General features: G+C 38.1%; 1 protein-coding gene across 3 annotated transcripts in view; it reads right to left on the bottom strand.

The window, feature by feature from the left end:
- Window positions 1-23,611, bottom strand: part of abca4b (ATP-binding cassette, sub-family A (ABC1), member 4b) — a 38,805-nt gene extending 15,194 nt beyond the window's left edge. For 2 of the 3 annotated variants that reach the window (XM_061796267.1, XM_061796269.1), the window contains exons 1-26: window positions 23,486-23,611; window positions 20,806-20,909; window positions 20,613-20,706; window positions 19,791-19,932; window positions 19,582-19,718; window positions 18,648-18,775; window positions 17,323-17,520; window positions 15,819-15,908; window positions 12,847-13,087; window positions 11,832-11,971; window positions 11,605-11,721; window positions 10,930-11,127; window positions 9,083-9,288; window positions 7,704-7,880; window positions 7,037-7,259; window positions 6,269-6,490; window positions 5,996-6,200; window positions 5,045-5,137; window positions 4,520-4,729; window positions 3,926-4,103; window positions 3,714-3,845; window positions 2,472-2,611; window positions 2,258-2,395; window positions 2,008-2,189; window positions 821-926; window positions 537-742 (exon numbers count right to left, since the gene is read on the bottom strand). In XM_061796267.1, coding sequence (XP_061652251.1) covers window positions 537-742; window positions 821-926; window positions 2,008-2,189; window positions 2,258-2,395; window positions 2,472-2,611; window positions 3,714-3,845; window positions 3,926-4,103; window positions 4,520-4,729; window positions 5,045-5,137; window positions 5,996-6,200; window positions 6,269-6,490; window positions 7,037-7,259; window positions 7,704-7,880; window positions 9,083-9,288; window positions 10,930-11,127; window positions 11,605-11,721; window positions 11,832-11,971; window positions 12,847-13,087; window positions 15,819-15,908; window positions 17,323-17,520; window positions 18,648-18,775; window positions 19,582-19,718; window positions 19,791-19,932; window positions 20,613-20,706; window positions 20,806-20,871 — 3,969 coding nt within the window. In that variant the 5' untranslated portion in view covers window positions 20,872-20,909; window positions 23,486-23,611. The remainder of the gene's footprint in view (window positions 1-536; window positions 743-820; window positions 927-2,007; window positions 2,190-2,257; window positions 2,396-2,471; window positions 2,612-3,713; window positions 3,846-3,925; window positions 4,104-4,519; window positions 4,730-5,044; window positions 5,138-5,995; window positions 6,201-6,268; window positions 6,491-7,036; window positions 7,260-7,703; window positions 7,881-9,082; window positions 9,289-10,929; window positions 11,128-11,604; window positions 11,722-11,831; window positions 11,972-12,846; window positions 13,088-15,818; window positions 15,909-17,322; window positions 17,521-18,647; window positions 18,776-19,581; window positions 19,719-19,790; window positions 19,933-20,612; window positions 20,707-20,805; window positions 20,910-23,485) is intronic. The other variant, XM_061796268.1, reaches the window with a different exon arrangement.
- Window positions 23,612-24,927: the final 1,316 nt, after the last annotated feature.

Raw genomic sequence — 24,927 nt, 5'->3', positions numbered from 1 at the left:
AAGCAAAATAAATATTATATAAAAATATATCAAAATAATATAGCAAGATAATACAAATAATAGAATGTAAATAAAATACAAAAAAACTTTTTTTTGTCATAATCATCAATTTCATAATTCTTACAAATATTTTGTTACCATTTTTGAGCAAAATATTATTAGTTACAGTAGTATTTTCAAACCTTTTTTCAACTTCAGTTAAAAATACCAAAAGGAGTTTAAAATTGCAATTAAATGGTTATCATAATTCAACCCCCAAAAATGTTCTACTATTGACGAAATGAAGACAAATATTGCTACTGCTACTAGTACTACTACCACTATTACTACTAGTAGTACTACTACCTACCTACCTACCTAAGAATAATAATAATCATCATCATCATAATCATAATTTTAATGGATTATTAAATACTAGTTATATATTTGTATGTTACACATAATGAAAAGTAATCTTTATGGAAATACTGTATAATTGACAATATGTTTACTGTATTAATTGAGAATTGATACTGTGAGCTGACAGGCACGCGTACCTCCTCCAGGGACGTGTCGGAGATGCCGAAGCTGCTCAGGCCCATGTCAGCGAGGGTCTCCTCCAGCTCCCTGAAGAGGCTGGCGTAGGCGCGGTGCTTGAAGCCCCGACTGGGCAGCAGGAAGGTGAGCTCCTGACCGATGGCCTCGATGAGCTTGGCCTCGGGGACGTGGTGGTGGATGAGGCCGCTGATGCTGTCCAGGTCCCCTGCAGACGTCATCGCAGAGGTTGTTTTTGTAACCGCGATCTGCGTGTTGATGGTTTTGTGACATATATGGACCTCACCGTCTAAGACCCGCTCGGCATTCTGGCACAGGTTCTGGGACTGATCCTTGTATCTGGTGCAAATGGAGCAGGAGCAAGAACAGTCGGAGGCGCAGTCACAGTCATTCTGGTGGAAAAATAAGATACAAAAAGGTTTACATGCTCATAATATGGAATTTCTATTTCATACGTAGTAGTGATATAAAAAATAGTCTCCTAATGCTAATTGATTGGCTTTTATAGTCATTTGTAGTTGCTTTTATTCACCTATTGAGATCAAATACAATATAATACATTTTTTTTAATAATCATTCAGCACAATCAAAAATATATTTTAATGTATTTAATTTTAATCACAATCATGGTGCGCCACTAATTCTACCTAGCAACAAGAGGTAAGACAAACACTTCTCTACTTAGCAGGTTAAACATTTTATTTCAGTTTTTTATCACTCCCCCCAAAATATCGAATATATATAAAATATATATAATATATAATTGTAGTCATGACATTTTAATTTAGAAACAGATTTATTATTTTTGTTTTTACGTTTATTAATACTTTTGAACACTATATTTTTTATGATTATCATTTCCTGATTAAACTGATTTATTTTTTATTTTAAATACAATTATTAAACTGAATTATAAAGCATTATCATTATTTAATCCCAAATATGTTTTTAATGAGTTGAATTGTTTTTACATCTATCCATGCATCCATCCGTCCATTCTCTGAGCCGCTTCTCCTCACAAGTGTCGCGGGAGTGCTGGAGCCTATCCCAGCTATCATCGGGCAGGAGGCGGGGTACACCCTGAACTGGTTGCCAGCCAATCGCAGGGCCCATTTTAAATTATCTTAAATTCCAATTTTCTTTTGTTTTATTAGTTGATGTTGTTCATTTTTTAATATTGAGATCTGACATCTGAGCTTTTTCAATAATCATTATTTTCTAGTCTTTATTATTACATATCTTGTCCTTGCTACATGCCCAGGAGATGCCACATGGTCCTACTGCCTTACAGTGAGCCATATGTGGTATCCTTTTTGACTTTAGTTACCAACTAAACCAAATTGCCCCAGGGCAAGTACTTCATATTTGGTAACTAAAGTCAAAAAGGACTGAGAACACATTTCACCTACAAATGAGTACCCCTTTCAGATGTCATCATACGTAACTTTAATGTGTAGGTGTCACGAAGCTCACCTCTTTCTTCTTGAGGTCTTTTATGCGGCGCACCAGGGTCAGGTAGAAGCCGGCGCCGAAGCAGTTCTTGAGGAAGAGCGGCGAGCCGCAGCAGTGCAGGCGACCCTTGGAGATGATGGCGATGCGGTCACTGAGCATGTCGGCCTCGTCCATGTGATGCGTGGACAGGATCACCGTGCGACCTGCACAACATCAAACGTTAACGTATGTGCATAAAGGTGCTGTTAACCGTAGCTTGTTCTATATGTACCGGATCTATATTTCAACAGCAGATCCCAAATAGACCTCCTGGAGTAAGGATCCACGCCGGAAGTGGGCTCGTCCAGGAAGACCACCTTGGAGCCGCCGACAAACGCCATTGCGACCGACAGCTTCCTCTGCATGCCACCTGTTGTTTTGCGAAATGGGGGCTTCGGGAGTGTTTTTTCACTTAAACGTGATAAAGAGACGCAGTGACTCCCGACCTGAGAGGTTCCGGGCCTCGTCGTCTCGCTTGTGAGGCAGGCCCACGTCCAGCAGCATGTCCTCAACCTCGTTCCGCGCCTCGGCCGGCGTACGACCCTTCAGCAGCGAGTAGAACAGGATGTGCTCCTCCACCGTCAGACTGAAAGCCAAACAAGAACCACAGAGAATCCAAATATACCTAGCAATAATTTTACTAAGACAATCCTATTGTTTTATTATTTATTTATTTATTATATATTATTTATTTATTTATTTGTATCTTTTTACATTTCAGCGCGAACATGATGCTGCACATTGAAAACTGTCTGCATTTTTGTAATTATTTTTGTTAATTATGGATGTACACCACTTTGAAAATATACATTGTCATATACTGTATATAATTTTATTTACTTATCTACATTTTTATTGTTTTGAATTTATTTTTAAAAAATCATTCATTCATTCAATATTGGGCATTTTTAGTAAGTAATTTTTTTTCATAAATCATGAGACTGAATATAATTAAAATAGTTTTTTTAATTATTTTTATATGTTTTTAAAAAAGAGGTAATTTTTTGTAGAATTTTGAAAAATATATTTAATTATTTAATTATATTTTATGTATTTATTTGTTTAATAATATTGATAGCAACTAAAATATAATATAAACTCAGGATTTGTAATTATTGTTTGATTATTGTACAATTAATTTGATATTTATTTAAAAACTTGTTTTATTAAAACGCAGAAAATGTTGCATTATTTCACATTTAATGAAATGTTTTGAAATTCTTCCAAACTACTCCTTTATCCAAACTGGGCATTTGTAATTTTTATTTTAAAATTAAACAAAAGCTAATTAATTATTTTAATATCCAATACAAAACAATGATAATGTTAACACTTCTATGATTGTAAATGTTATTTTTTAATCAGTTTCTGCTTTTTAATATATTGACAACCAATGCAATAAATTTAAATATTTGTTATAACATTTTTGAATTATTTACTATTTCATATTTAATATAATAATAATAATAATAATACATTTGAAATAGTTATAAATGCTTACATTATACAGGCTTTCACTATTTAGAAAAACAAAATTATTATTATTATTATTATTGAGACTTCACTCCAAAGCAAAACACTGTCTATATTTTTTTATTTTCAAAAGTGACGATTATCCTTGTAAAGACAGAAAGCATGAAATAAAGTGGGCGTGTCTTTCATTTCCACGTGGTGAGAGAGGCACTCACTGATTGAAGAGGATGTTGTACTGAGGACACATCCCCAGGGAGGATCGCACGGCGTCCATTTCGGTGCGGATGTCTTTTCCGTATATGTAAGCAGAGCCGGATGTGGGCGGGAAGAGTCCGGTCAGGATGGACCTGCACAGAAGACAAAAGCCCAAAATTCACACCTGTATGGAACTATGAAAAGTAAACAGTGTGTGATGGGGTTGTCGTACATGGTAGTAGTCTTCCCAGCGCCATTGTGTCCCAGGAAGGAGGTGATCTGACCCTCGTAGAAGTTGAGGCTGAGGCGGTCCACGGCGGGACGGGAGCCCCCCGGGAACACCTTGACCAGCTCCTGGATGCGCACCCCCAGCTCCAGATTCACTGGATCGGGCTCGAACAACAGCACGCCTGCCACGACAAAGCATTGCAACCTTTGAGGAAAATTTTATTGTTCTCCAAAATATTTCTTTTTCAATGACGGGTTTTAATATTTAGCTTCTCGCGATGTTACAAACACCATTACATCCAGTACAAGAGCTGTATCAACAATTCTGATTTCACTATATTTTTAGATGCACAGTACGCACATTTATACACGTATTGAAATACTGTAACTGACAAACTGTTACTATTCAGTAAAAACTGAATAATGACCTATAATATGAAACTATTAAAAACGTTATAATTATTAATATAGTGGAATAATTGAAATATGTATATATATTTATATTTTCAATATGACGCTCACTAGAATGCTATTGTTGCTGTACCATACATGCAACACCTCGCCTGTCCACTAGATGGCGGCTTCAGTGTGTTCTCACCTTCTTGCCTCTCTGAGGCGTTTTCCTTCTCTTCCTCCTTCTCGTCGTCCTCCTGCCGCCTCAGCCACTCTTTCTCCCGTTCCAGACGCTCCCGCTTGTTTTGGTGCTTGCAGGTTTTCCTGCAGGCCGAGCCGTTGCAGGTGTTGACGGTGTCGGTAGGAGCGCCGCCACTTTCGGGGTCCTTCTCTGCCTTGTCCGCTTCCGGAGCAACTGTGAAACAAATTAAACAATTATTCAACTATTTAAAATGGTTCTTTGTTCCTTCTTTTTCTATCCTTTCTGAAAATCAGCCTGTTTTGAGGGGGCAGTCCATTCCCATGTAAATGGACCATTACTTACCCCAGTTAAAGATATTGTTTCAAATAGGCAGCAAACCAGATTTACCAAGCTGTTTAATTTAAGACTTGATGGGTGGGCACACACTCCAAACGGTTTGTTTACAAACAATAAAAAGTTTCACTTTTACATAATATGTTCGCTTTAGTACATTAATTTTGTGCACTTGTGAGCAGCAACAGTTCTAACCTGGTTCATCTTCTGCCGCGGGTGCAGATGAAGCTTCGTGCCAGTAGGAAGGCTGCAGGGGGAAGTAGAATGGCCGACCGATGCCATACTGACCTGCACAGAGCAACGCCAATTTTGCACTTATCTACAGTAGTTAGTGAGATACTGACAGGTAGTTCATTGATGCATGTAGCTAGCTACTGTAGTTATTTATTTACTTTGTTAGACAGACAGACAGACAGGAAGATAGACAGATAGATAGATAGATAGATAGATAGATATAGATAGATAGATAGATAGATAGATAGATAGATAGATAGATAGATAGATAGATAGATAGATAGATAGATAGATAGATAGATAGACAGATAGACAGATAGATAGATAGATAGGTGACTAGCCAGTTACTTACCTGCTAGTTACCTACTTACTTCATTATGTAAGTGGTCGAGTTTTTTATTTACCTAGTAAAATGCTACATAGTTAGGTTGCTTGCTTATTACAGCACATACTTCTTTTGCTAGTTACCTGCTTTTTTACTTAGTTAGTTAGCAAGTTACTTGCTTACTTAGCTAGCTAGGTATCGGTAGTAAGCTATCTAGCTACGTAGAAGGTAGTTAATTACGTCCAGTATTTACTTACTTACTTAGGTAGCATGCGAGATACATGCTTATCGAGGTTTGTCGTTCCCTAGCTATCTAGTTACAGTATGTACTTGGGTAGCTTGCTAGTTACCTACTTACTTAGTCAGTTTGCTAGATGACTATTAACCTTTTTACTTTGCTAATTGGCTATATTGCTAGTTACCTCTTTGAGTGATGTAGCTTGCCACTAACTTACTTACTTACTGAAGTAGCTAGCTAGCTAGTAATTTACTAACTAGTCAATAGTCAATAATCATACAAAGCTGCAAAATGTACATTTTTTGCCAGGGTAGGCCTACACGTGTTTGAAAAGGTCCCAAGGCCTCACCTGGAAAGACATTGTCCAGGTACCAGGCCAGGACGCCATAGAGCACGGCATCCACCGCCATCATAAGGACGGAGGTGAGGAAGGAGTAGGTGTCCTTCTCCAGCGGGCTAGTCTGGATGTTATCCCACTGCAGGCCCACGCCCTGCTCCTCATAGCGCGACAGGTACTCCGTCCCGAAGCCAAATGCCACCGGAGACAGCAGGCTCTGAAGGAACAGTGGGCGACATCTTCGTCACAGATCATGTCTCAAAACGTGTTCTTTGGTCTACGTACGGCAGCCATCTTCATGTTGGCGGTGAGGCGGTCCTGCCAGGCGAAGCAGAGCACATGGGGCAGGTAGAGGGTGAAGTAGAGCACGCCGCTACACGCCGCCGCCAGGTTGGCCTTACTGAAGAAGACGCTCATGAGGAAACACTGCATGATGGTGGCCACAGTGAACGTCAGCAGAAAGAGGAACACCAGCAACGGGTTGCTATAGTTCAGCACCTTGCCGCCCTGGAAATGGGTCACATGGTATTAGTTAGTTGGTTAGTTGGTTAGTTAGTGAGATACTGAGCTATATATTTATGTCCTTAACTTAATTCTCTCATTAGTCAGTAACTTAGTTAACGAACTTGGTTTCTTTTAAGTTAATATAGTTAGTTAGCTAAGTAGTTACTTCATTAATTAGTTAGTGAGGGATGCAATTATTTGCTTACTTTCTTAGCTATCTCGTTAGTTAGTCAGTTAATTACCTAGCTCGATAGGTACCAAAATAGTTACTTAGCGATCTAGACATTTACTTAGTTTGTTAATAAGGTGGGTAGTTTGCCAATTATTTAATTAGCTAGTTTGCTAGGTAGCTAGCATGATACTTAGTTAGCTATTGATGTAGTTGGCTAGTTAGTATGTTGGGTAGCTAGTTACTTATAAATGTAGTTAGTTAGTTAGGTATTTAGTTAGTTAGTAACCTATAGATAGCTAGTTGTAAGATAGTTAGCTATTTCGTTTGTTAGCTTTTTTCAATACCTAGCTAGCTAAATTAGTTACCTACTAACTCACCACAATGATGGAGGTGAGCAGCGTTGCGCTGGCCGCCATGGTGACGAAGCTGTCAATGAACCACGTGCACCAAAGGACGCCATTGGCCACGCCCATTGCCTTGAGGGTCTCCTTGAGGCGCAGCTCCTTCTCCAAGACGATGCTCTTCACCGTCATGGACACTGAGTAGATCCACGCCAGCACCATGAACATCGGGAAGCAGCGGTTCAGCGTGATCATGAAGCTGACGGCAGGCCAGGGAGAGGTTAGGCTCAGTTTATAAAAGTCTCGTAAAAAAGTCAGCTAGTTAGCTAGCTACTTATTTAGTTAAATATTTAGCCAAGCAGCGAGCTATTTATGTACTTACTTAGGAAACTAGCTAGTTACCAGGCTAGGTTTCTAGTCACCCCTTACTTGGGTAACAATCTACAGTATTTACTTGCTTAGGTAGGTTGTTAGTTGCCTACTTACTTATTTAGCTAGCTAGTTAACAAATTACTTACTTGGCTCGCTAGATATGGTCTTGGTTATATAGCTTGCTAGTTACCTAGTTATGTAGTTAGTTTGGTAGATCTCCTTACCTACCTACTTAGGTTGCTAGTTACTTAGTTAGCTAGGTAGCTAGCAACTTACTTACTAGGTTAGGTGTTTTCTATCTAAATGTCTATCTATATATCTGCAGACTCACAGGTCGTCCACGTAGCAGGGGTAGGGCATCTGCTGCACGTAGACCCCTAGTGGCCAGTCGTGCCCCGTGTGCACTTTGATGATGCCGTGTTCGATCATGTCCTGGAGGTAGGCAAAGCCCCCCCAGATGTACCTCTGGTCCTCCACAGGGTCTGCCCTTGGGCCTGGGTCCCAGTACCTGGAGCAAGAGAGAACACTAGTGCTGCGTACATTTTCAAGCTCAATAGGGGTTGTGTCCAACCAACTTGCACATTGGGCTAAACAGGTCAAAACACTTCCTTCCAGTTCACCTGACTGGCGAAGCCCTATGGCAAGAGTCTGCAACAAAGCAACTGTAGAAATATTAAATGTCTACATTTGTATTTTGTTTTACACTGTTTTTAAGCGCTACTGTACCATATCCGATGTTTAGGCTTTGTTCATGTTTACATATATCATATAAATACATGATAGCCTGTACATTTACATTTTGTCCGAGGACACCAGCCATAAACAAAGAAAGTTTTAACATGTTAGGGTTCAAAACATCATTTCATCAACCTGTAGTTATGCTAGTTATCGCAGCATACACAGGACGACCGCTAACCTGTTTTCTGGGTTTGGTCATGGGACATTCTTCATATAGCGGGCTAACTATGGGGTGTTTTTTGGTTGGTTGGTTTGTTACCTAGTTTGTTTATTAGCTAGATAGTTATGTTATTTAGTTACCAAGCAATCTACAGTAGCTAGTTATTTAGTTAGCTAGTTATCATGTTAGCTAGCTACTTACTTAAATTAGTTAGATGGTGTCTAGGTACATAGTAAAACATACTTATTTAGGTAGCTTGCAAGTAGTTATATAGCTATCTATCAAGCTGCTGCCTCGCTATTTAGTTAGTAGAGTGAGCTGACTAGCACGCTATCAAAGTTACTTAGTTAGCTAGCCAGTAACTTACATCTAAAACAAGTAGGCCTACAACATAATACCATAGTTCTCATTTTTGTCAGACAAAGCCATTTGTTCCCTATTGGCAGTGCCGTTGGTTTATGCATTCATATCAAAAGAAGAACAAAATGTGAGGATTGTTCAGGAAGGTGAGCTATTTCTTTACTTTTTACAACTTTGGAGGGTTTAGATTAGGGGATGTCATCAATCATTGCCAACTGTGGGCCTGTGAAGCCCTTTGAGACTCTTTTGTGTTAAGAGCTGTACAAATAAACTTGACTTGACTTACACTCATCAGTTCTGAAAGATTGAACATTTCTGTTGGAAGATCAAAAACAAGCTTGAAGTCCCAAAGGCAATTATGTCACGGCATCAACGGAAAATCACACTGTCCGACAGATTGCTCTGATGTCATCCCTCTATCCCGGAATCGAACCCAGAATGTCCCCACTGACCTGTCTTTGACCTTGTTGGTGCGCTCCACAGCATCGATGTCCATGCGGATCTTATACTTGACATGCGCTGGGACGCTGGTGGTCCAGGGGTACATGTCGGTGAAGACCACGCCGGCCCAGAATTTATTCTCCTCCAGCAAGTATAAGGCTTGGTGGATCATCTGCGACTCATCCGTGTAGGCCACAAACTTGTTCAGGCTGATGCACTGAACGATCAAAGCCATTTTGGTGAGAAGTCAGGATAAAGGTGCAGAAACAGGAATTAATTCGGTGAAGTTTGTGTCAGTGTATCTGCTCCAAAATGCATACTGTATCACTGAATGATCAAAGTTGCACTCCAAAACTTGTCAGTACTTAAAACCATCATCAGCTCATGTGACCTCATGAGACTTCAACTCAAGAATGAGTTGAACGCTACAAGTGTTGTTTTTGCTTTGTTTCTTTATGGAGTGTTGTCTGCGCTGAATTTACAAAAATGTAAATAATTCATTACGTTGTGAAATATAAAATGTAATGATTATATTGAACCTAATTAGCTAGTTACATTGCTAATTAGTTAGCCCACTTTCTTAGTTTCCTAGGTATCTAGCAGGTAACTTACGTAGCTAAATAGCTAGCTAGTTAGTTACTGAGCTAGGAACTTTGCAAGTTGCTGACCATTATTTGCTTTGTTACATATATTAGCAGTTAGTTACTTATGTCATTAACTAGTAAGGTAGTTGCTTACTCTGCTAGTTATTTAATTAGACAGCTATTAAGCTAGCTAGGTATTTAATTTGTCAGTTAGCTTGCGACTGGTCACTTACGAGTTAGTTAATTAGATAGATGATTAGTTAGTTACAATAGTTAGTTAATAGGTTATGTAGCTAAAAGCCTAGCTAGCCAGTTATTTACATAGTTAAATCTACACTAAGTACAAATCACTACGAGAATTTTTTATAATATTGGTTTAATACATTTTAGCTGTATCATACCATAGTTAACTTGAGCCTAGACCGGATTAATTTACCTTACTTATAATGGGAAAATGATTGGTTACTTATCAAACAGCCCCTTTACTATCGCACACTTCACACACATATGGAACAGCTTGTGAAATTCCCAAGAAACGCATTGAACCACGATCCTACTCCATAGCGTGTCCAATGTGTCCATTCATATGACTGTAGATGAGAGCGCATTCTGGACCAGACATTCCTGTCCTGTCCAAATGTGTCAGGATGAAAGAGTCTAACGGATACATATGTTCCAGCGCTTGACAGAGGGCGGGGGCATCCCGCGGCGAGATAATGGCAAGCGACGGCTATGTCTAATTGGCCGAATTGACGCGTCGCATTTGTTTGTGCCGAGGATGGATGCAGCCGTTTGTTCCTCTTTTATCCACAAAGACGCCTATTTGAAACAGCGTTGACACAATGCGGGGTTGGGTGGGTCTGGGGATCCACTTCATCACTGGTGCGAAAAAATGTAGGAGGGCCAAGGGATGGGGGGGTGGGGTGTGGGGGGCGCAGGATACTCCTGCCCACCCTCCAGCCTCCATGATGTAGGACGTGATAGCCCCTGGTGGGCGATTAGTTTATTCGCTAATGAGTTTCGTAAATAGCAAGCTAGAGACTTACTGATTTAGCTAGGTATCCAGTTAGTTAGGTTGGTAACTAGCGATTTACTTACTGACTTACAAAATGTTCAAAATCAAGTTCTTGCCCTAACATATGATATGAAAATAATCTTTTAAAGTTAGAAAAAGTCTGCTTGTGTCTAATATCATTCTAAATCAAACGGGTTTCTTGCTTTGACATCGAGCCTGCACGAAAACCAGCTGTACACTAAGGCGTCGTCGTTCTCACCTCAGCATACTGGTTGACAGTGCGTATGATCTGGTCAGTGACGTTAAGAATGTTCCTCCAGTCGAAGTTGGGCATTCCTGCCTCTCGCAGCTCCTCGGGGCCACTGTACAGGAAGTTAAGGATGTCTCGGGCGGTCACGTTGGCATCTTCCAGGCTCTGGTCCACAAAGTTCATCACCGTGGGGTTTGCCAGCGTGTCCTGTGGCCATGACATGTGCAAATACATAAAGCATACTTTGAGAAAAGTATTATTGTATTGTATTGTATTGTAGTATTAGGCAACTAGATAAATATATAGTTAGTCAATTAGCTATCTAGCGGTTTGTTATTTAGCTAGCTATCGAGCTTGTTTGTTACTTAGCTAGCTAGATAGTTATTTAGTTAGGTAGGTAGCTAGCTGCTTACTTGCAATCTAGCTTTAGCTAGGTAGATAGCTAGTTACTTACTCAGATATCTTCTCAGTTAGTTAGTTACTTAGTTGGTTAGCTGGTTGGTTGGTTCTTCATTACTTGTTAGGCAATGTAATAGCACTCTATTCTAAACTGTCCTAATGGCCAATGAGGAATTAGGAGAGTTTGTGCGTTGTAATTCAGAGGTTGAGTGAGTGTACGGGCGATGGATGCACGGTTTCCCAGTTTTGATGAATGCAGCATTGTATCACGCGGGAAAGTCTTACTCTGATCATATTCATCTGCACGCTGTCTTGGAAGAAAGCCCACAGCTGAGGTCCCACCTCTTCCCACATCTTGCCAAAATTGTGCAGCCTCTCCAGCTCCTCAAAGGTGGTGTTCGCCTGATGCACGTACAAAAACAAGCAGTTTTAATAATTAATTCAATTCATTAAAGAGGCAGAGGGGAGGGTGTCAGAGGGTCAGGCGAGTGGGCGGGGGTCTCCTCCCTTACGTTCTTTAATATCTTGCGGACTGCGGGGGAGTCAGGGGTGTACAGGATCTTTCCCATCAGTAGGGGCTTGACGGAATTCCACACCACTTTGGTGACTGGGTTGGACTCCAGCGTCTGCATCAGGCTGTTGCAGAAGGCGGCTGACAACGTGAAAAAAACGTTATTAACTGTAATGGGGAGGAGAGTTTAGGTAGACTTTCTGTATAATTGAGTTTGGCAGACATTTTGGGGCTGAAATTTAATGTACAAACATATTGTAATTCTTAGATTAGATGAAGCACACGAGTGAGGATATTTCAGAAAGATATTTTGATTGATTGGTAGGTTGCTGGTTAGCTAGCTACCTGCTTAATCAGCTATCGCTTTGACTAGATACGTAGTTAGCTATCTAGCAAGCTAGTGACTTCTTTAGATGATAGTTACTTAAGTATCAAGTTACATATTTGATTGCTTACAGTTGTTAGTTACTGTAGGTGGCTTGCTAGTTACATACTGTGGCTATCTATCAAGTTAGTCAGTTAGCTAGCTAGCTCATGTTTTGATATCCACCTAGTTAGTACCAGACTTACAATAATTATCTAGCTAGTTTGGTAGGTAGGTACTGTACATATGCACAAACTGTAAGCAAGTAGCTATCTGGTTACATACCCATTTATCTAGTTAGTTAGTTAGTTAGTTAGGTAGGTATGTAGGTAGGTATTTATATAGAACCTTACTTGATTCATTATCTAGCCAGTGAATTACTTAGTTGGGTAGCTATCTAGATATTAATTCATTAGTGAATTAATGTATTTAATTTCTTGGTTAATTAGGTATGTAACTAGCAAGTAGATGGCTTAGTTATCTAGATACCTTTGTAGGTAGGTAAGTACATAATACATATACACATAGTTAAGTAGCTATCTGGTTACATACCTACTTAGTTAGTTAGTTAGTTCCATATGGGTGACTTCTTGAGTGTTCAACTGAACGAATAATTTTTTTTCAGACATTTTGTTTGCGAGGCTGAACTCACTGGTGGTGTGGTCGTACACGTGAGTGTCACGGGCCCGGCTGGCGTTGACACCCAGGAACACCTTGTAGTTGTTATCTTCGTACCAGTTGAAGGAGAGAACGCGTGCGCCGCCGCCCTCGGGGTAGCCGCAAAAGAGGCTGGACACGGACGCCGTCAGCTCCGAGAAGGAGGGGGGGCCACCGGCGGAGAAGAGCGAGCTGATTGCTTTGATGAGGGCCTGGGAGTTGTCGCGCTGCATCAGCTGTGTTGGAGGAAAATGATGACAAAACGGTTTACATATTTTGGCCTTAAGTTTAAAAATTATAAAAAAAATTAAATAGTGAATAAAAACGTTTTTGTTTTTTTTAATAGATTGGCAAAGACAATGTATGCATAAATAAAAACATATACAGAGAAAAGTAATTAAGGAAATAATCAGAACAAATACAAATATTGTGTAAAGAACTAAAAAATAATTTATTTATGTAAAAGAATTTTAAAGGCACCTTTCACAACATTTTATTGTAAATTAAAAAAAATATATCTAGTCATCATATTTTTGTCTTATTTCGTCAAAATTATTTTGTAATATTTTATCACAATATTTTGTGGTTTTGTGGTCCATCCATCTATCCATTCATCCATTTTCTACACCGCTTCTACACACTAACGTCATGAGCGTGTTGGATCATATCCGAGCCTATGTTCACACCCCAGGCCAATTCTAGTACGATGCATCAGAGTCTTTCATGTCAATGTGAACAGTAGAATTCCGATTTGTTCATATTCCCAGGCCTATTTCATATGTGGATATAAATTGGATATGTATCCGACACGGGTGAAGTAGGGATGCTCACAGGGCACGCATCCCACCTATCCCTCCATCCATTTTCCGAGCCGGTTCTCCTCACAAGGATCGCGGGAGTGCTGGAGCCAAACCCAGCTATCTTCGGGCAGGAGGCGGAGTACATCCTGAACTGGTTGCCAGCCAATCGCAGGGCACGTATAAACAGCCATTTGCACTCACATTCACACCTACGGGCAATTTAGAGTCTTCAATTAACCTACCATGCATGTTTTTGGGATCTGGCTGGAGAAAACCCACACAGGCACGGGGAGAACATGCACACTCCACACAGGCGAGGCCGGGGATTGAACCCCAGTCCTCAGAACTGTGAGGCAGACGCTCTAACCAGTCGTCCACCGTGTCGCCGCATCAAAAGGTGACAAAGCAGACACGCCACAAAATGGTGGACGAAGCGGAGGAAAAAAAGATGCTTCATGATGAATATAAGAAAATGTTGGTTTCCCAAAATTTACTTCCGTAAGGCCGCCTCGCAATTGTGGACATGCGCAATGTGACGTCCGGTTTGTGATGTCACGATGTGTTCCGTCCACAATAGAAGCCGCATTTGTTTTTTTAATATGAACGACTGCATAAAAAGATCGGATTTAACCCAAAAATCTGAATTGGACAGCATGCCATGCGGTGTGACCGTAGTCCTAGAGTGTGGGGATAAAGCTTTAAAATATCGTATGTATAAATAATCCCAAAAATAGGTGGTCGCTACTTTGAGGATTTCACCTATTGCGGGGGCACATAACCCCAGCGATAAACGAGTCATTACTGTATTTTTATTTTTATTTGTAATATTTGAGTAGTTTCTTCCTAACATTTAATCACTGTGTTCTTTTTCCTGCCATCTCGCTTTTCGATGATGTCACGCACTCACTCCGAAGAATACGTGAAGTCAGACAGGAAGCGTCTACGGGTGCGTTTGGCTCGCCTCTCTGTCACCACGGCGACGAGCGGCTCCCACCACCACAGCACGATGTGTCATCTCGGTGGAATGTCAACCCACCCGCCCCCGATTCTTCCTCCCTCATCTGGCTGAAGGTGGTGATGACGACGAGCCCCCCCCCTCCCACAATCTTTACGCCTCCCTCGGGACGCATAGTGAATGTGCCAACACACACACACACACACGCACGCACACACCGTACTTAGGAACATAGAATTTTTAGGAATTTTTCCCAAAGTGGGAACATGACATGAAGGCGACACCCTTTGGACACCTCATTAGGTACACTTTTTTGATTGCCTCTCAGGGTTATTATTGCGAGGCAGACGCTCTAACCAGTCCTCCACCATGCCGCTTCTAGAAATAATTATTTGGCTATATTCCTAAATAAATACCTTATTTCTAATACATATATTTTCTTGTATGTTGTTTATGTAAATTAAATTATTTAAATATTTATTTCACAAAATAAATACTATTACTCAAAAATCTATTCAATTTAAAGTTGATTTAATGTGTAATCAAGTTCAGACCTGAAAAAATGTTTTGATACTATATGTACAGAATACATTTTAATGAAATAAAAAAAAATAGAATAAAACAGGTACACCGCCACAAAAGAAAATTAAATCAAATTTAATTTAATTAGCAATCTGGTTCAGATCTGGATAAAATGTGGTTTGCTATAACAGCTTCTGGCCTTTTAAGATCAAATCAAATAACATCAAATATAAAATTAAAAATGTTATTTGATTACATTGTACTCTCGCTCAGTTCTAGGGAAAATTTGTGGTTTACTATTACACATATTATAATAAATATAAATAAAAATTAAATTCCATTTTTTATTTAAATTAGTAATCTGGTTCAGAGCTTTTTTGATATTACAACTTCTAGAATATAAGATTTAAACTGTATACAAAAATAAAATAAGAACAATAATCTTGTTGTCAGGAGGATAAAACTGAATTTTGAAGAAAAAAAATCCAGGTTACTTTCTCAAAATGCAAACGAAGTAACACCTTCGCTCCTTGGCGGAGGTAATAAGAGGATCACATTGACCCCAAAGACAAAGGAGAGATAGTTGAAAGGCTAAAAATAGCCTCAGAAGCTGTGAGGATTTCAGAAGCGGGTGGGTGAAGGGACGGGATTGTAGATGGAGACGCAGAGGTGCATTGTGGGACATCTCACCTCTCGGATCTTCTCCGACGTCGCCCTGAGGACGCGACCCCACCACCGCAGGTCGACCCCCTGGGAGGTGCCGTCCGCCACGCGCGGCAACTGAGGGCGCAGGAAATGTCGATTCATCAAATTTTGCTTCTTTTTGTCCAAGGGAAGACGGGAGGAAGTCGGGAAAACGCGGGAGGGAACGCCAAGACAAACACACGACACATCCTTCCCGCCACATTCCGCACGTCTGCAGCTGAAGGAAGCACGCGGGGGGGGGGGGGAGTGAAGGTGACGAGAGGGATCCTCGGACCGGGTGGAATCGTGTTCTGTAAAAATTGTCGCTGAATTTCATAATAACAAGACAAATAGCTCCTTCAGTCAAATAGAACACCTCATTAAAAATTGATTATTTTTAATTTAATTACTTTTTTCACCTGTTGGGTTTGCTCAGTATGGCCCAGTTAGAGTAAAAAAAAAAAAAAATAAAGGAAAAAAAAATAAAGAAAAATCAGATCGTAATATAATTACATCAGATTATATTCATCTGTTAAATTTGCTCAAAATTCACAGTACATTAAATTGGGGTATTGGAAAATAAAAGAAAGACTAATAAAATCCAGTGCTGTTAGAATCTGTTCCATAGGCTCGCTGTGCTCTGTTAAATAAATCAGTTCATATAAGAATGAATTAATCAGAAAATAAAATAGAATAGCATAATTAAAATACATTTTGAAACAAATAATTGTATTCAAAATCAATTACTGTTTTAATCTGCTGAGTTTGCTCAATGTGCTCATTAAACTAAATAAAAACTCAATTATATCTGCTTTAACCAAACAAATCTGATAATAAAAATACAAATATGAATAATAATGAAAAAATCAGAGAATAAATAAAATCAGAAATCGGCTGAATCAGAAAATAAATTACAAAAAAAATAAAAAAATTAGAATGATGATAATTATATAATAGAAAATTATGACAATGATAATAATAGTAATGTAATAGTCACTGTACCAATAATAATAATAATCAGTCAGAAAATAAATTACGAATAAAACAGATTGATGATAGTAATAATATAGAAGAAAATATTAAAATGCATTTAAAAAATTAATTCAGAAAAACACTAAATTGTGTATACTGTTCAATATGCCCAGTAAAAGTCAAATAAATATTCTGCAAATAATAATAATAATCATCATCATCATAATAAAAAATATTAAAAGTAATTTAAATGTAAAACTGTTGTCTTCTACTGGCTTTGCTCAGTATTGATGCTGATGTAATATGTGTCCACTTTGTGATGTTGTTTATTCTGGTTACGCTCGTCCATGCGGTGGCATGCTAAGACGAAACGCCGCGGGCCACGTCTTAGCGCGTCTGTGGGCGGGGCCCGGCGTAAGCCCATTAAGGGAAACAGGGACAAGAGGGATAAAGTCTGAGTCACCTGCTGAGTGAGCGCCACATAACACCCACTTCATTAGGTACACTAAGTCAGTAAAGACACAACACGGACTCTCACCAGTCGGAAGATCTTAAAGAAGTCCACGTTGGCGTAGAGCACGTCCTCGATCCTCTGCAGCCGCGGCTGGCTGAGGGCGCACATGGCGTTGCGGACGCCGTGGAGGCCGCGGCGGCTCGGGAAGATGATGAAGCGCTCCAGCAGCGCCTGGCTACACGCGATGTCCTTCAGCTGCAGCGCCGGAATGCCCGACGCAAACTGTCCGCAAAACAATAACGGGGACAATTAACACATTAGAAATACTTCAAATCAAGTGATCATTTGCTCATAAATTTCATTTTATGTATTAAATAAAATGTAATTCAAATACTGTTTGACTTTTAAATGTGCTTCGTATGTTCATCAAAAAAGACAGATTTTTTAAAAAAGAAAAATAAATAATATAATAAGTGAGTCCCATTTTTGTAATTTAAATGTACTAATAATGTATATATATATATATATATAAAATGATTATAATCAAGTGAAATTAAATCCAATGTTATGCATTAAATAACTAATGACTGTTTTCGTCTGTAAAATTTGCTCAGTATACTGAGCAAAATGAATGAGTAAAATAGATTAAAAAAATAGCTTTGCAATGGATATTTAAATGAAATAAAGAAAATACACTCACAGAATAATAAAATCAAATTCAGTGTTTTTTATTTTAATGTATTGATAATGAGATTGCATTGAATAAATTACCAGTTCTTGTTCTAGTTCAGTCTTATAAATTTGCTCAGTATGCTGAGTAAAATAGATTCGATTTATATTAAAATAAAATAGAAATAAAAGGAACAAAATTACATAATAATATAATAAAAGTGAGTTTGATTAAATGCGTTAATTACTCTTTTAGTCTCATAGTCTTGATTAGTAAAATAACTTTAAAAATCCATAATGAAAATAAAATAACATTCGATTATAATATGATAAAATTGTAATCATGAATACATGTAATGACAATTAAATTAAATTTAATGTATTAAATCAGTCTACAGTTTTAGTCTTTTAAATTTGCTCAGTAAGCTGAGCTAAATAGATTAGTCAAGTATGGAACATTAATAGTAAAATAATAAAATAGCATTCAATAATAATATAAAGTTTAATTAAAATTCTATTAAATTTGATCAGCATGCACAGTAAAAATAAATAAATCATAATGATTGAAACCATTTGAAGAAAAATATTACAAAGTGTGTGTACTAGTGAGGATAAGCGGTATGGGAAACAGATAGATCGATAGATAGATAAATAAGTAAATAAATGTACTTAAATTAGGACCAAAAAAGCTTTGGTCCGGTGGTTAGCGTTAGCATTAGCATCCATCTCCCGAGACTGACCTGTTCAATTCGAATCTCGGCGTTGGTCAGCTCGTAGACGACCGACTCGGAGAGCTCGGCGTCTCGGAGCAAGAACGCCGTGAGAAGCTCGTTCTCCTTCAGGATGTCCTCGATCTTCAGACCACGACCTGAAAGCAACAACATCGTGTCGGAGCTGTTACTCTTTTATTTTGGTAGCTTTTTATTTCCTCTTTTTGGTCTCTTAATAGGAAAAGGCCTTTGATTTGGATTTTCTGTGACGAGCGTAATGTATTTGAGTCCTTCTGTGGTTTTATTTTGGTAAATTCGTGCTTCCTGTTTATGTTCTCATGCCCTCGACGGGACTCTTAGCCAGAGTTGGTATTGACCAGCTTTTTGGTAAACAACGGACTTTGATTTGGAGCTTCTCCAATCACAGTCGTACATTTGAGTCCATCTGTTTGACGTGTGATTACTTCCTGTTTTTGTCCCCTTACTATGACCCTCAGAACTGTACAGATCAGCTTTTTGTGAACAAAGCACTTGGATTTGAATCTTCTCTAATGCTGATACGGTGCCGTTATACCGTTTTTATTTTGTTAGGTTTCTACTTCCTGTTTTAGTTCATAATCATGCGTGTTCGGTAGGACTCTCAGCTGGAGGCGGTAGCAACCAATCTCTGTCAACGAAGGACTTTGATTTGAATCTTCTGTGACTGGTGTCATGTATTTGAGTTCATGTGTGGTTTTATTTTGGTGGGTTCTATTTTTTGTTTATGTTCCCTTACTAGCTGGAACCAGTATTGACCAACTTTTTGTAAATAAAGGACTTGGATTTTGGCTTCTGAAGCATTTTAGACCATTTTGTTTGGCAAGAAGAAGCACCGAATATAGATGTAGACTGCTGCATTAGCGTCTCGCGCTAGCCGCCAGCTGCCAAGCCAGAATTTGAGGGCGTTTTTTGGGGGGTATGGTACCTGACACGAAGGCTGGGTTGTTGCGTAGCGTGTCCATGAAGTTAGAGAAGTTAGACACCTCCTGCCACAGACGTCCCAGCTGGCGCACCTCCGTGTCGCTGAACATCTCCAAGATATCCCCGTAGAAACGTGACAATCTGAGGCGACAACAACAACGAAAGATATAAGATGGCGAACAGTGAGGATAAAGAAGGAAGTAAGCCACTCACACTGAATTGTTGTAGTTGGAGACCACCCCCGGTGATTCTCCTCTGGTGGGGTGTCGGAAGCAGGGGTTGTTGGCATTGCAGAAGATGCCCTGGAGCCAAGGAAGGACGCCCGCGGATGGCATGGCCTTGTTGGGGAAATGGCCTGGAACCAGCACACGGGATTGTCATGGAATCTAAGATAGGCTAACAAGGATTAGCGCTACGGTAGACTCTGACATGACGTGTTGTCACTTGAAATGTTGTGCGGGTCCATTTTTACCTCTAACAAAATGGACCCGATTGCTCACTAACACTGAAGAGTTATCGTAACTCCTGAGATCATTTGAACTCTTTTGCTGACCAAAACAGCAGCACCTACTGAGCCACGTAAAGTTTCAAGTTAATGATCTTTGGTTGTCATGTTGTTGCTTTTTTTTCAGACTAAAGTGTGCTGCGAGAGATCACATGGATCTTCAAGTGCGGCGTGTGGATCAGAACATGACCAATTCATTCCCCCCCCCCCCCCCCCAGAAAATATGTATTTTTCGATGGAAAAACTCCAAATATTTCAAGAAAAAAGAAAAACATTTCAAGATTAGCTAACCAAAACAGTAGCTCCTACAGTATAGAAGCCCATAAACTGTGAAGTCCCTGCAAAGCATTCCAGTAGACTTTGACAAGTGGTCATTCCACAATGTTGCGTGCGTCCATGTTTGTGTTCCACTTTTTCTCCATAGCAGTCATTTCAATTTTGTTTTCAGTCCACTTTCACTTGTCGTACTTTGTATCAAATCGTTGCCTCCTAACAATCTGCAGTCGAGCAACTGGCTCATGTGCTCTTACATTCATGCTGCTGGTAGAGCGGGTTGGCCTTCCGCAGCCACACCAGGCTGATAAACAGCAAGACAGGCCACAAAAGCTCCACCAGGAAGCGAATCTAAAAAAAAAAAGTTGTTTTTTTAAATGAGCGTATTATTGAGAAAGCCTTTGAAACAGGATCGAAATTCTCTCGCTCTTCAATTCTGGATAACGTTACCTTCTGCCTCTTTCTCAGGGTCCAGTTCTTCCAGAGCAACAGGCGGATTTGAGAGCCTGTCTTCATGGCTCCCCCTCGGATGGGGTCGTGTGATTTTGCTAAACCTGCCAAAACAAGTGAAGTCGGTCGCCCTTTTAAAAACGCCTCGGCCCGAACTCACGCCTCCTCTTTTCCGGGAAAACGAGTAAAAAAAACAAAACACACAAACCCCAAACTGAAGTGATTGTAATTTTATCAGTTCAGTTAGACGCACACATGAAAGTGTTAACCATTGGGCCCATTTGGACTCTGTTGCTAACCATATCAGGAGCACCTATGAGAACAGGGTCAAATCATCAAATCATAATTTTCAAGAAAAAAAGTGGTATTTTTTCACATAAAAAGTCAAAATATTTCGATATATATATTTTTAAAGATAAGTTGTATTTTTCTGAGATAAAAAGATGTAACATTATGAGAAAATGTCTTTTTTCCACAAAAGTGGTATTTTTCAATATAAATGTTTTATTTTTCTTTGAAAACAATAATAATATTACAAGATTGTATTTTTTCAAGAACAATAGTTGAGTTTTTCTAGATCAAAAAGAGATTTAACAAGATTGATATCATCATTTATCATCATATCATTTATATCTAGATAAAAAGTAGTTTTTTTGACAAAACTGTAATCCGATTTTTCAAGACAATGTTTCTCTAGATAAATGTTTTATGTATTCTAAATAAAAGGTATCACTATGTTATATTTTTATACATAAAATAGATACAAATAATATTTTTTCCAAGATAAAAAGGCTTACCCTTATAGATAAAAGGGAACTTTTGAGAACCCCCCCCCCCCCTGATAAAGAATTGTACAGTTTGTAGATAAAGGGTTGAAATATAACAAGAAAAAGTTGAATTCATTTTTTTAGATAAAAATATGTATATGATATGTATTCACTGCGATTGGCTGGCGAACAGTTCAGGGTGTACCCTGCCTCTCGCCCGAAGATGGCTGGGATGGGCTCCAGCACGGTCGCGACCCTTGTGAGGAAAATGCATGGATGGATATGTACTCAAAATAAGAAAGGCATACTTTTCTAAATTAAAATCAACTCATAAGGAAAAACTTTTTTTCTAGATAAAAAACTATTTTCTCTAGTTCAAGGGTTTTAAACTGCAAGGAGAAATTTTTACTTTCTAGATAAAAAAAGTTTTTCTAGATCAGAAACGTGTATTTTTTTGATAAAAGGTTATAATATTGCGAAGTTGTATTTTTGTAGGTAATAAAAAAACTAGATCAGAAAGATTTATTTTTTCAGATGAAGGTAATTTGCAAGGGGAAATAAAACAATTTCTAGATAAAAAAAAATGGAATTTTTTTATATAAAAGGTTGAAATATTACAAGAAAAAGTTGTATTTTAGATTTTTTTTTCTTGATTGGAAAGGTGTTTTTTTTTTTATTTAAAAATGTCACCTTTTATTTAAAAAAAAGGAAAAAGTCTGATTGATTGCGACAGAGATACAGCAAAGTAGCATGAAAAAATATGCTTTTGGCCACATGAATGCAACATTGGGGAGTATTTGTCTGCCATTGGTGGATGCAGCGTGAGTGCAGGTTTAACAAGACTTCTGAACAATAACATGAATGTAATATCGCAAAAACTTGTAATTCCCGATCAGGTGAGTTGCAGATGGGGAAAGAACATGACGAGTGATTTGTTTGGAATGATGCCTACAAGTCATGATGCCATACTGAGGGTGCAGGTGGTCAAAAAGTCATATTACCACAATAGTCAAATTTCCTCAAGAAAAAATGTTAATATTACAAGAATAAAGTTTTTTTTTTTTTTTCAATAAAAGAGTTGTAATTTTTTTTAAAAAGTATTATTTTGCAAAGAATTTCTGAATATAATGAGAATAAATAGGGAATACATTTTTTTTTAGGTTTAAATGAAATAACTTTTGACAAAGAAGGAAAAAAAATATAAATGTGTACTATTTCAAGGAAAAGTCATACATGAAAATTAAGTTGCATTGTTTTAGAAAAAAAAATATTAAAAAAGAATTACAGGTATAAAGTCAAGATTCTTTTCTAAAAATAAAAGTCATACATTTCTAAAAATAAATCCATAAGATTACCCAAAATAAGTATTTTTTTCAAGAAAGAAGTAGCAATATTACAAGAACAGTCTCGTAAATTTTCAAGAAAAATTGTTTCTTAGATGAAAAGTATTCCTGTGATAAAAAGAATGTCATGAGAATGAAGTTTTTTTAGGTTAAAAAGTTAATACATTTTGACAATGAAGTCATATTTTTACAAGAAAACAATGTTAGAGTTAAGAGCAGTTACAGTAAAGTTAATATTACAAGTACAGTTTTAATTTTTCAAGAAAATGTTTGCATTTTGTTCAATCAAAAGTTGTATTTTTCGAGATAAAATGTTTTTTTTCGAGAACGAAAAAGTAACAAGTAAATTCACTTACACAACCCCCGACTACAAATAAAAGTGTCAATTATCGACCATAATCATGCGTTCAGGTTCCTCCAGTAGGAGCCAAGTAAGCAACAGCTAACGGCAGTTGTGGCCTCATTCTACCGCATTCTACTCATTCATACACAACCTGATGCTCCGACATGACACACAGACCTGGCAAACTAAAATAAACAGTCAAGTGTTTGTGTGTGTGTGTGTGTTACCTGAGAGGGAGCGTGGTGTCCGAGGTACGCCGCATGAAGACCAGGCTCCAGGAACAAGGTAGACGGCACACACCAACGACGGATGGACGGCGGTCTGCTCAGCAATGACAGCAACAGAAAAAGCAACGTTCCTAATCTGATTGCTCTAATCTCCTGGCTCAGCTCGTGCAAATAAAAAAAAAAAAAAAAAAAAAAAAGAGACAACAGGTCATTATCCATTTTGAAGTACAACAGAGAGAGAGTGCAAGTTGGACACAACATTACGTATCCAATATTGGAGCTTTTTATATGATTGTTAATTATTGTGGTCATTTGTTCCATTTTTTTTTTTTTTTTTTTTTTTTTTGCCTGGCTAAACGATACAACGATATTATTAAAATTTTGATTTCTTTCTGAATTTTTAAAATGTTTACATAAAGTTGATATTACAGGAAAAAGATGTATTTTCGGGATATTTTTCTCAACAAACTATTATGAGAAAAAGGTTGTTTATTTTCTAGATCAATATTTATTGAGATGGTCGTATTTGAAAAAAACAATCTTATTTTTTCTAGAAATAGTTTTAAATGTTCTATTAAAAAAAGGGAAATATTACAAGTTTTTTTCAAGGTAAAATGTATTTTTTTCCAGAGAAAAAGTTGTATTAGTAAAGTCATTTTAAAAAGCTGACTTTTTTGGAAAAGTTGGGATTCTTTTTTTGTATTTTTTCTGCATAAAGTAGTAGTAGTGCAAGAAAACGACATCTTTAATGAGATGAAAAGACATACTGTGAGAAAAAGTTGTGTTTTTTAGATAGTCAAAATGTGAGAACACATTTTCCATACAAGTCTTATTTGTTGAGCATTGTATTTGACAAAAAAAGTTGTAATATTCGGAGAAAAAGTGTTTATAAGAAAAACTAAAGAAAAAGTAGTTATTTTTTCATGAAATTCAAATTTCATTTCATTTCATTTCCACAATATGAGAAAATGTCATTTTTTTTCAAGATCCATCTGAAAATATTTTCTAGATAAGGCTTGTCATATTTTTTTCTAGGTAAGAAAATCAAGATAAGTCATACTTTTTTAAGATAAAAAAAAGCCTGTTAAAAGAGTATTTTTTTTTTCCATTTAAAAAAAATACAAGCACAATAATGAACATAGAATACAATTAATACCTCATTCAAAAGTGAGCATTATTCTCTCTCAATTTTTCTAGATCACTAATTCCTGAGTGAACAAAACCATGTGAATTGTAACGGGGCGTGTGAAACACACATCACATCCAAAAGTGAGTCACTCTGCTGAGCGGCTCCACAAGGTGCCTCGGGTGCCACCGGTAATTAGGCTGCGAGAGTGTGACGGACTCCCGCCGACAGGAAATTAAATACACACATACGCTCACATTTTGTCACAAGCAACAAAGATTAGTCCAACTCTACACACAGAAATAAACGTGAAATA

The sequence above is a fragment of the Phyllopteryx taeniolatus genome, chromosome 14 (assembly GCF_024500385.1).
Source record: "Phyllopteryx taeniolatus isolate TA_2022b chromosome 14, UOR_Ptae_1.2, whole genome shotgun sequence".
NCBI classification, from domain to species: Eukaryota; Metazoa; Chordata; class Actinopteri; order Syngnathiformes; family Syngnathidae; genus Phyllopteryx; species Phyllopteryx taeniolatus.
The sequence above is the reverse complement of the archived record's forward strand: the minus strand, read 5'-3'. Positions and strand labels throughout refer to the sequence as shown.